This window comes from Anolis carolinensis, unplaced genomic scaffold (assembly GCF_035594765.1).
Source record: "Anolis carolinensis isolate JA03-04 unplaced genomic scaffold, rAnoCar3.1.pri scaffold_14, whole genome shotgun sequence".
Taxonomy (NCBI): Eukaryota; Metazoa; Chordata; class Lepidosauria; order Squamata; family Dactyloidae; genus Anolis; species Anolis carolinensis.
Genome location: NW_026943825.1, coordinates 13,547,002 through 13,559,903, shown reverse-complemented (window position 1 = coordinate 13,559,903; position 12,902 = coordinate 13,547,002). Strand labels below are relative to the sequence as shown.

General features: G+C 41.2%; 1 protein-coding gene across 5 annotated transcripts in view; it reads left to right on the top strand.

The window, feature by feature from the left end:
* celf3 (CUGBP Elav-like family member 3) overlaps positions 1-12,902 on the top strand; it is an 89,488-nt gene that overhangs the window by 70,285 nt on the left and 6,301 nt on the right. For all 5 annotated transcript variants that reach the window (XM_062965296.1, XM_062965293.1, XM_062965292.1 and 2 more), the window contains 2 exons: positions 1,151-1,294; positions 4,073-4,216. In XM_062965296.1, coding sequence (XP_062821366.1) covers positions 1,151-1,294; positions 4,073-4,200 — 272 coding nt within the window. In that variant the 3' untranslated portion in view covers positions 4,201-4,216. The remainder of the gene's footprint in view (positions 1-1,150; positions 1,295-4,072; positions 4,217-12,902) is intronic.

Genomic DNA, 12,902 nt, shown 5'->3' with positions numbered 1-12,902 from the left:
TCGGGGCGGCTCACAGAAAATCAAAGAAAAACCGTAACAGTATACAGTACATCAATGGACCAAAACATGCACCACTTAAAAATCTAAACATTAACCTATGATATAAAAACATGCTTAATAAAACATAGAATTAAAACCAGCGAGGTTACAGTAGTAGATAAGCTAAAGTGCACCTTGTAAGTTATGAATTCAAGATAATAGATAAAGTCGCTATTCAACTGCATATGGTAAATGTTTTCTCCTATACTTTGTTCATTTTTAATTCCAAAACGTAATCTACTTTCTGGATAGCCCTCGTATAAATTACCCTCCCAAATGCCCTCTATGAGATGACTGAGTATTTCCACCACACGTTACGGCACACACGAACCACTTTTATAACTGTTACTGAAACGGAAAGTACCTTCTGATCACTTCCTGTTGTCGAAAGAGGACCAGGATGGTCTACAAATGGGATGAAAACACCTCCTGGTGTCCCTTATAAAGCATTTGGGAGCATATATATATGTATGGAGCCCTCGGTGGCACAGTAGGTTAAACCACTGAGCTGGTGAACTTGCTGGCCGAAAGATCAACGGTTTGAATCCGGGGAGCGGGGTGAGCTCCCGCTATTAGCCCCAGCTTCTGCCAACCTAGCAGCTCGAAAACATGCCAATGCGAGTAGATCGATAGGTACTGCTCCGGCGGGAAGGTAACGGCGCTCCATGCAGTCATGCCAATGGCCACATGACCTTGGAGGTGTCTACGGACAACGCCGGCTCTCGTGGTCTCGAACCGCCGACCTCCTGGTCAGCAAGTTCTGCAGCTTAGTGGTTTAACCCGCTGCGCCACTGAGCCCCATATATAACCATACACACACATCTCTAGGGCTTTTCTGTTGGTGGTACTGAAATTAGTTTGCGTCTTCCAATTAAAGGTGTCTTGGAACTGAATTCAAAGCGGTTGCCCACCCCTGCTCTAGACCGAACCCAAAATTGGGATTGTTTTCACCTCCGTCACAAACTTAAGAGAGGTTTTCACAACCGCAACGGGACTGGTTGACTCCCTCGGTCCCGATGCCTGTTCAACCCATGATTCTCCCCCTTTTCCTTCTTCTCGCCCCTGTTTTTCTCCCCTCTTCCCCCTTCTGTGCCTGGCCTTCCCTCCGCAGGTCCCGAGGGATGCAACATCTTCATCTACCACCTGCCGCAGGAGTTCACGGACTCTGAGATCCTGCAGATGTTCCTGCCCTTCGGGAACGTCATCTCCGCCAAAGTCTTCGTGGACCGGGCCACCAATCAGAGCAAATGTTTCGGTAGGGAAAACCGTGGAGACCTCGAGCCATGGGACGGTCTTTGGTCTTCCACAACCGGGGTGGAGGTTTTCACATAAATAATTAGGGTGTAAGACTCTGGGTGTTCTTGGAATTGAAATCAAGCTCACAACAATAGCTGGAAGCAAAGGATTTAGTCTGTCTTTCCAAATTACCGAGAATAACAGCTCTGAAGAATTCGTGAGCCAGAGCCAAGGTCTTCTCCTTATCAGCTTTTCCTTCAATTTTGTCAAGGAACTTTCCATGCAATGTTTTGTTGTGCCAGCTGTCAGCTCTAGTTTGTAGTGCGGTTTTCTTGTACTGATTTTTTGCCTGCTGTGCTTTGAGGAGTTTCTGATTTTTGACTTCAATCAAAGCAGGTTCTTCACTTTGCTTTACTACTATTATTATTATTATTATTATTATTATTATTATTATTATTATTTTATTATTATGACACAGCAAACAAGATAGACATGCTGGATTTCATTTCACAAAATCACAAGTCGAACACTTCCCAAGTGTCTAGGACTGTGTGATGTATTTTCGGATGATGCACGCAGATCCCAGCAGGGTGGCCTTTTGCAGCTGGCAGATCGTAATTTTGTCAATGTCTATTGTTTCCAAATGCCGGTTGAGATCTTTTGGCACGGCACCCAATGTGCCCATCACCACCGGGACCACCTGTACTGCTTTCTGCCAGAGTCTTTGAAGTTCAGTCTTGAGGTCCTGATAGCGGCTGAGTTTTTCCTGTTGTTTTTCGTCAATGCGACTGTCACCTGGGATGGCGACATCAATGATCCAAACCTTTTTCTTCTCCACAACTGTGATGTCTGGTGTGTTGTGTTCCAGAACTTTGTCAGTCTGGATTCGGAAGTCCCACAGTATCTTTGCATGTTCATTTTCCAATACTTTTGCAGGTTTGTGATCCCACCAGTTCTTTACTGCTGGGAGGTGGTACTTGAGGCATAAGTTCCAATGAATCATTTGGGCCACATAGTTGTGCCTCTGTTTGTAGTCAGTCTGTGCGATTTTCTTACAGCAGCTGAGGATATGATCCATGGTTTCGTCGGTTTCCTTGCACAGTCTGCATTTTGGGTCAACAGCTGATTTTTCGATCTTGGCCTTAATTGCATTTGTTCTTCTTCTCCTTCTTCTTCTTATTATTATTATAATATTTTAGGTTACTAGCTGTGCCCGGCCACGCGTTGCTGTGGCAAAGTCTGGTGGTATGGGAAATAAAGTATTGAGGAATTGGTGGTAGTTAAGGTAAAGGTTTTCCCCTGACATTAAGTCCAGTCGTGTCTGACTCTGGGAGTTGGTGCTCATCTCCATTTCTAAGCCGAAGAGCCGGCGTTGTCCGTAGACTCCTCCAAGGTCATGTGGCCGGCATGACTGCATTATATGGCAGTGTGGAGTCAAGATAATCCAGTTCAAAGCAGATAATATAAGATTCTAAATGGGTTATATAGCTGTGTGGAAGGGCCTTGAGTCTACACTGCCATTTAATCCAGTGCAAATTAGATAATCTGTGGAAGAGGCCTAAGTGAAGCCTAACTCTGCCTGTCCCCCGGGCTGAGTCGGTTGCTAGGAGACCAAGTGGGCGGAGCTTAGCCTTCTAACTGGCAGCAATTGGATAAAAACAATTCTTCCTCTCCCTCTAATTAGGACTTTATTTTTCCTTTTCTTTTTGTTGTATTAACCTAGAGCCGTGGATGATGGGTTGTTGTCAAATTTCGAGGTTGGTGGCCTGTAGTTTTGTTGTTTTGTCCGCTACCCTGATGCCATCACTCTTTTATATATACAGATGTTATATTATATATTATTCTATTACTATGTTATGTTGGGGGCACCGATTCAGAAAATTGTATTGGATAGATCGCGTCAGCTCTCGTTTCTTAGGTATGGTCATCACGGTTTTCTGTGGACGAGCAGATGAGTAGTAATAACTCTTGGTTTATATTTTGTCCTTCTCGCTGTGGGGACTCAGTGCAGATTACAGTGTAAACAGATACAGGCACACATCCCACAGAAAACCGTGAATTTCTTGGAAATGAAATCAAGCTCACAACAATAGCTGGAAGCAAAGGATTTAGTCTGTCTTTCCAAATCACTGAGGATAACAGCTCTGAAGGATTTGTGAGCCAGAGCCAGGTCTTCTCCTTATCAGCTTTTGTCAAGGAACTTTCCATGCAATGTTTTGTTGTGCCAGTTGTCAGCTCTAGTTTGTAGTGCGGTTTTCTTGTACTGATTTTTGTGCTTTGAGGAGTTTCTGATTTTTGACTTCAATCAAAGCAGGTTCTTCACTTTATTATTATTATATTTTAGGTTATGTTATATATTATTCTATTACTATGTTATGTTGGGGGCACCGATTCAGAAAATTGTATTGGATAGATCGCGTCACCTCTCGTTTCTTAGGTATGGTTATCACAGTTTTCTGTGGACGAGCAGATGAGTAATAGTAACACTTGGGTTTATATTTTGTCCTTCTCCCTGTGGGGACTCAGCGCAGATTAGTGTAAACAGATACAGGCAAACATCCCATGTCTTCTTGCAATACATCCCATGTATGCTGGCCACATAACCTTGGAGGTGTCTACGAACAACGCCGGCTCTTCAGCTTAGAAATGGAGATGAGCACCAACCCCCAGAGTCAGACACGACTAGAATGAATTTCGGGGGGAAACATTTACCTAATCAAGCGAAATTCAAGTTGTCAACAAGCATCGGGGCAGCCGGGTATCTCCTTTTCCTCCATGTCTGTCTCTCCTTCCTCAGGATTCGTAAGTTTCGACAATCCCGCCAGCGCGCAAGCAGCCATCCAGGCCATGAACGGCTTCCAGATCGGGATGAAGCGGCTCAAAGTGCAGCTCAAGCGGCCCAAAGACGCCAACCGGCCGTACTGAACTGCCGCTCCGCCAGGTGGGTGACCCCAATCCCATTGACGGGGGGAAATACGGAGACTTTTCGTGCATAAAATTTTTCGGAAGGTCTGCTTTGGCTGAACACAAGAGCCTTCACCTGCTAGTCCTTGATATCCTCTAGTTCAGGCATGGGCAAATGTCGGCCCTCCGGGTATTTTGGACTTCAACTCCCACAATTCCTAACAGCCTACCGGCTGTTAGGAATTGTGGGAGTTGAAGTCCAAAACACCCGGAGGGCCGACATTTGCCTATGCGAACTCTAGTTCCATCACTTGATGTCCATAACTGAGCCATAATAGATAGGGGGTAGTAAATTCAAGATATACAACTGTTTAGACGACATGGCCTTCGGAAAGATTCCTCAAAGCTTTGAAATACAACTATAACTCCCAACGGGGACACTTTCGGGAGGGAGCTTTGCAATTCCTACCGGCTGTTAGGAATTGTGGGAGTTGAAGTCCAAAACACCCGGAGGGCCAACATTTGCCTATGCGAGCTCTAGTTCCATCACTTGATGTCCATAACTGAGCCATAATAGATAGGGGGTAGTAAATTCAAGATATACAACTGTTTAGACGACATGGCCTTCGGAAAGATTCCTCAAAGCTTTGAAATACAACTATAACTCCCAACGGGGACACTTTCGGGAGGGAGCTTTGCAATTCCTACCGGCTGTTAGGAATTGTGGGAGTTGAAGTCCAAAACACCCGGAGGGCCAACATTTGCCTATGCGAGCTCTAGTTCCATCACTTGATGTCCATAACTGAGCCATAATAGATAGGGGGTAGTAAATTCAAGATATACAACTGTTTAGACGACATGGCCTTCGGAAAGATTCCTCAAAGCTTTGAAATACAACTATAACTCCCAACGGGGACACTTTCGGGAGGGAGCTTTTAGGCCAGGGACGGAGAAGGATCCCGACCTGTCCGTCTGTCCCGTGCCTCCTTTGTTGTGAATCCACCGTCTCGTTCTCTCGTGTCTGTGTCCCCCACCTCTAGTCCGACGCCAGATTCCTCTTGCCGTGACTTCTCTTCTGCGATTACATTTGTGTTTTGTTCTTCGCATCCCCTGTGATGGTGTTTTGGGGAACACTGGGGAACTGGAGAATATCTCAAGAAGATAGAGTTTTGCTCACTTTCTTAAAAAAAATCAACGAGGAGAATGTACATAGAGATGTTTATCAAACAAATGCCGTATATACTCGAGAATAAGCCGAGGCACCTAATTTGACCACAAAAAATGGGAAAACTCCTTGACGCGAGTATAAGCCGAAGGTGGGATATACAGCAGCTACGGGTAAATTTCAAAATAAAAATAGATACAGTAGAGTCTCACTTATCCAACCTAAACAGTCCAGCAGAAGCTTGGATAAGCGAATATCTTGGATAATAAGGAGGGATTAAGGAAAAGCCTAGTAAACATCAAATTAGGTTATGATTTCACAAATTATGCACCAAAACATGATGTTATAAAACAAATTTGACAGAAAAAAGTAGTTCAATACGCCGTAATGTTATGTTGTAATGACTGTGAATTTAGCACCAAAATATCATGATGTATTGAAAACATTGACTACAAAAACGCGTTGGATAATCCAGAACGTTGGATAAGCGAGTTTTAGATAAGTGGGACTCTACTGTAGATACCAATAAAATTACATTAATTGAGGCTTCAGTAGGTTCAATGTTTTGGAATATTTACTATATTTCAAAGAAAATCAGTAAACTAGCTCTGTAAGTAGAAAAGTAGAGTCTACAAAAACAACAACAACAACAACAACAACAACAATAATAATAATAACAACTTTATTTTTATACCCCGCCCCATCTCACCGAAGGGACTCGGGGCAGCTTACATGGGGCCAAGCCCGATAAAACAATCAAATATCAATGATACAACAATAAAACAATTATACCAATAAAACATCAATTATCTCTCTCTATATAGATAATTATCTATATAGACATCTCTATATATAGATAATTATATCTATATAGTATATGCAGAGACTTGCAAACATGCGAGGTGAAAATTTATATATAAAAAAATGTATACACATAGGTACAGATATACAGGTACAGTAGAGTCTCACTTATCCAACATAAACGGGCCGGCAGAACGTTGGATAAGCGAATATGTTGGATAATAAGGTGGCACTAAGGAAAAGCCTATTAAACATCAAATTAGGTTATGATTGTACAAATGAAGCACCAAAACATCATGTTAGACAACAAATTTGACAGAAAAAGTAGTTCAATTCGCAGTAATGCTATGTAGTAATTACTGTATTTACGAATTTGGCACCAAAATATCATGATGTATTGAAAACATTGACTACAAAAATGTGTTGGATTATCCAGAATGTTGGATAAGTGAGACTCTACTGTATGTGCATTTCTCTATATATCTATCTAGACATCTCTCTCTATATAGATAATATCTATATAGGATATGCAGAGACTTGCAAACATGCGAGGTGAAAATTTATATATAAAATAATGTATACACATAGATACAGATATACAAGTACATGAAAATCTCTAGATATCTATATGTATATAGGATTTGCAAAGACTTGCAAACATATGAGGGGAAATTCATGTATAAAATTAATGTAGATAGATAAATACAGTATGTGCATTTCTCTATATATCTATCTAGACATCTCTCTCTATACAGATAATTATATCTATATAGGATATGCAGAGACTTGCAAACATGCGAGGCGAAAATTTATATATAAAATAATGTATACACATAGATACAGATATACAGGTACATGGACATCTCTAGATAACTATATATATATATATATATATAGGATTTGCAAAGACTTGCAAACATATGAGGGGAAAATTCATGTATAAAATTCATATAGATAGATAGATACAAATATTTAGGTACATAGGGATTGCAAAGGCTTGCAACGGGAAGTGCCTATTTTTTTATTTATTTACAGTATTTATATTCCGCTCTTCTCACCCCGAAGGGGACTCAGGGCGGATCACATTACACATATAAGGCAAACATTCAATGCCTTAACACAGAACAAAGACAAGACAAACATGGGGCTCCGAACTGGCCTCGAACTCATGACCTCCTGGTCAGAGTGATTTGTTGCAGCTGGCTGTAGCTGGTTGCTCAACAGCCTGCGCCACAGCCCAACCTACATATTGTCGCAGAGATTCACAAATATTTCTGGGGAAAATGCTTTTATAAGATTAATGGGTTTATATATATATACTTCTTCCTGACTTGCAAGGGCTTCTTTCCCTTTTCAAAACATTCCCTTGGTTAAGAGCGAGGGAGGGAGGCTTTGGAAAAGAAAACACACTGATAAGGGAGGAGAGAAATCTATATATATAAAAGGGTAATGGAATCACGGCACCGGACAAAACAACTAAACTAAATGCCCCACAACCTCGAAAATTGACAGCACAACCTCTCATCCACGCCTCTACGTTCATACAACAAAAAGAAAAGAAAAATAAAGTCCTAGCCACAGCAACCGATTCGGCTTATCTTCGAGTATATACGGTAAATGGGAACAAGTAAATAAAGGGTGTCCGGGCAGTAGGAAAAGACTACATGATTCAAATGTTCGCCGATGATATTGTGTTGACCTTAGAAAACCCCAATGAGTCAGTGAAGGAATTTTTAAAGAAATATCAACTAGGAGAGGTATTGGGTCAAGTCTAGATTTTCAGAAGTTCCTGAGAGACCGTAGCTTCATTTTGGATGCATTTGAAGTTTTCTAAATTGTACCTGAGTAAAGAAGGAATGTATTTTCTACAAAGGAAATGACATAAGTTGGATCCTATGTTAAATATTACGGTTCCTACCATGGCTTTCTGGGGATTGTAGTCCCACTCTCCAGAGAACTACTAACCAATCTCCCCAAACTAAAAATCCCAACGTTCCATAGGAATGAGCTGTGACAGTTCAATTGGGATTGAATCATGAAAATACATGGTAGTCGAGCTTCGAAAAGTATTAAAAAGATATTCACGAAATGGTCAAAATAAAATGCTTTCCGATTGTCGAGAAACCCTTATTGAGAAGAATCCAGACTGTTCCGGACTAATTTTGCACAAAATTCACTTTTTTTGTACAGAAAATATTTCTGTACAGAAAATATATTCTGTACAAACCTTGCCGATCGCTTGCCAAATGTGATGAGTGGAAATAGAAGGGAATTCCCAAGTTGTTGTTGAAGACTTTCATGGCCAGAATCACTGGGTTGCTATGAGTTTTCTGGCCTCCAGAAGCATTCTCTCCTGATGTTTCACCCACATCTATGGCAGGCATCCTCAGAGGTTGTGAGGTCTGTTGGAAACTACGCAAGTGGGGTTTATATATCTTTGGAACATCCTTGTCTGTTGGAGGCAAGTGTGAATATTGCAATTGGCCAACTCAATTAGCATTGAATAGCCTTTCAGCTTCAAAGCTTGGCTTTGAAAAAGCTTGGATTCCTTCCTGGGGAATCCTTTGTTGGGAGGTGTTAGCTGGCCCTGATTGTTTCCTCTCTGGAATTCCCGTTTTTGAATGTTGCTCTTTATTTCTTGTCCTGATTTTAGTTTTTTTAATACTGGTAGCCAGCTTTTGTTCATTTTCATGTTTTTCCCTTTTCTTGTGGATTTCAGTGGCTTCACTATCGTCTGACGTGGTCTTTTCAAAAAATATATTTTATTGGTTGTTAGAGTGGTCTAGCATTTCTGTCTTCCCAAATACAGTAGAGGCTCACTCATCCAACACTCACTTATCCAACGTTCTGGATTATCCAACGCATTTTTGTAGTCAATGTTTTCAATACATCGTGATATTTTGGTGCTCAATTCGTCAATACAGTAATTACGACATAGCATTACTGTGTATTGAACTACTTTTTCTGCCAAATTTGTTGTCTAACATGATGTTTCTTGTTTTGTAACAAATTTGTTTTATAACATATTTTGGTGCTTAATTTGTAAAATCATAACCTAATTTGATGTTTAATAGGCTTTTCCTTAATCTCTCCTTATTATCCAACATATTCGCTTATCCAACATTCTGCCAGCCCGTTTATGTTGGATAAGTGAGACTCTACTGTAATACAATGTGTCCAGGTTGGCTCCTCCTATGCTCTGCTATGACTGAGGGCAGCTAACACCTCCCAACAAAGGATTACCCCAGGTAGGAAGCTGCCAGGCTATTCAATGCTAATCAAGCTGGCCAATTGCAACATTCACCCTTGCCTCAGACCAGGGGTCCCCAAACTAAGGCCCGGGGGCCGGATGCGGCCCTCCAAGGTAATTTACCTGGCCCCCCGCCCTCAATTATAATATTTTTATATCAGTTTTAATAATATAATATATTGTATATACATATGATATTGATAATAATATCATTTTATACAATATAATACTAATAATATCATATAATAATATTAATTATATGTTATATATTACATATATTACAGTATAGTGGTATAGTTCAATATAGTAATATATAATGCTAATATTGTGCAATAATAATAATAATAAGTTTATTTGTATCCCGCCACCATCTCCCCCGGAGGGGACTCGGAGCGGTTCACAGAAATATCAAATACAAAACAATAACAATATACAATACATCAATAAACAATAACATGCACCAATTGTAATATTTGCACATTAACCAAAAAGAATAAAAACACACTTATTAAAAACATAGAATTTAAAAACAGTGAGGTTGTAAATAGTAGATTAGCAAAGTGCACATCATAGGTTGTAAACTCAAAACATAGATGAAGTGCTATGCTAATAATATAATATATTGTATGTAGATACAGCTGCTCTGAGTTCCCTTCGGGGTGAGAAGGGCGGGATATAAATGTAGTAAATAAATGTAGTAAATGAATAAATAAATAATTTTAGACTTAGGCTCGCCCAGAGTCTGAAATGACTTAAAGGCACAACAACAACAATAATCCTAATTAACCTGACTATCTCATTGGCCAGAAGCAGGCCCACACTTTCCATTGAAATCCTGATAGGTTTATGTTGGTTAAAATTGTTTTGATTTTTAAATATTGTATTGTTCTTTCATTGTTATTGTTGTTGTTGTTGTTTTGCAATACAAATAAGATATGTGCAGTGTGCATAGGAATTTGTTCGTTTTTTTTTTTCAAATGATAATTCGGCCCCTCAACAGTCTGAAAAGTTTTGCTTTAAAAGTTTGAGGACCCCTGCCTCAGACAGACAAGAGCTTTCTTTCTCCCACCCTGGACATTATTCCAGATATAGAGAAACCCCACTTGAGTAGTTTCCAACAGACCTCACAACCTCTGAGGATGCCTGCCACAGATGTGGGCGAAACGTCAGGAGAGAATGCTTCTGGAACATGAAAACGCACAGCCATGAAAGCCTTCGACAACACATTGAGAAGGAAATTGCTTACTAAGTGAAAAATTGCTTTTCCAGCTAATTCCAGAATAGCGAGGAGATACAAAACTTTCCAACTTTCATTTGGGACTTGATAAGATCACATACAACCGTTCTGTCTTGGTCTCTTGTTATGCGTAATTTATGCATATTGTGTTTTTTCTATATGTCCTTCGCTTCTAACCCTTGTCTTCCGGGAGCTCTAGAAATGCAAAGGGGAAGGGGAAAAAAGTTGCTTTTTAAGATTTTTATTTTTTTGGGGGGGGGGGGGGGGGGGAAATACGCACCCGAAAGCGAAACCAAACTCCCGTTTTCTTTCTTTGCCGCTCGAAACCACGCCCACCTCCCCGCCTCCCCGGGCAGGGGTCCAATCATATCTTGAGACGAGACTCTGCCGCTAAGGCCCTTCCCTTCGCTGTCGCGGGAGACGTAGCTCCGCCCCCCCTTGTAAGTTGCATCCGATGGAATGAACAAAACCAGTGGTTGTATTCCTTTCTTCTTATTATTATTTGGAAACAAAAAACAAAAAAAAAAACAAAAAACAAAGGAACGTCATGTGATCCGAGTTGCACTCTTTTTGCATGACGTCTGCGTGAACTTATGATTCTTAGCATTTGAACTGGATGTGCCGTGAGTTTCTTGGAACGTAGTTTTCGTTTGGTGAAGTTTCCCTCTCCTCCCTCCTTTCCGCCCCACAGACTCCCACGCACACAACCGCCACCAGCTTGCACTAGTGGCCCAACCCCAACGCAACTCAATGCACCTCTGGACGGGGACTCCCGTCGCGTGTCCGTTTCTTGTGCCCCGTCCGACACACCACTCGCTCTTTCTCCCCTCCACTTCTCTCTTCAGTTACCTTTAATCCACTGTGGTTGCCGTATTGCTGTGGGCTGTTCTCTTTCTATGTATCTCTATGATTTTCTTGCCTGTGCCGTGTTTTGCTTGTCTGTGCGGTTTTTTCTTTTCCTCAGACGCATTGGCTGGCGGTGCCGTGTGGTTGTGGGTTTGTGCCGTTCATCCTGTGGGCAAATGTTTGTTATTGTTTTGGAGAAAATCAACACATCAACGCTTCCACATCCCCTCTTTGGCTGCCTCCTTCTCCCCTCCCTTTGGGGCGTTCCCGTTGGATCTTCCAAAACGTGTCCAAATTCGGACCCAGTCTCATACGTTCCCTCATGTATTCTCGTTTAAAAAGGCCTCAAACACGAATATTTCACAAAGGTTTCACACACAGTAATTGTCAGAGCGCGGTTTGGATAAGCACACACGCAGCAGAAGACTCACGTAGAAGCACTGGTACCAGTAACGAGGCTGGAGACTTCAACTATCTATAAACAGGTTTACTGGTGAACGGAAAACTCTCACAAGACAATATACATACAGACAGAGTGCAGAGAGCAGATAACCGGAGAGAGAATACAGGAAGTAGAAGGCTATATATAAACAGTTCTGCTGTATGATGCAACATTCAGTTAACTCTTTACACACTTGCATAGTGGACAGCAGACAGTGCATGATGCAATCACAGTATATGATGCAATCCCCAGCACACATTGCATACATGACTCAATTACATTTAAACAACTCTATATACAATCATTCCCACTTCAACAGTAATTTTGTACATGATATATATATATATCTATATATATAAAAGAGTAATGGCATCAGGGCAGCGGACAAAACAACAAAACTACAGGCCCCCCAACCTCGAAATTTGACAACACAACCCATCATTCACGGCTCTAGGTTGATACAACAAAAAGAAAAGAAAAATAAAGTTCTAATTACAGGGAGAGGAATTTTCCAATTGCTGCCAGTTAGAAGGCTAAGCTCCGCCCACTTGGTCTCCTAGCAACCTACTTAGCCCAGGGGACAGGCACAGTTAGGCCTCACTTAGGCCTCTTCCACAGATTATGATTTTAACTGGATTATATGGCAATGTAGACTCAAGGCCCTTCCACATCTATATAACCCATTTAGAATCTTATATTATCTGCTTTGAACTGGATTATCTTGAGTCCACACTGCCATATAATCCACTTCAGTGTGCATACTAAACATAAAGACAACCATACAACAGACATGCAATACCACCACTACCTCAACAATTTCTCACCAACACCACCAGACAACGCCACAGCAACGCGTGGCTGGGCACAGCTAGTATATATATATATATGAGTGATGGAATCCTGGAGACCGACAAAACAACAAAACTAAACACCCCACAACCTCAAAAATTGACAGCACAACCCCTCATCCATGCCTCTAGGT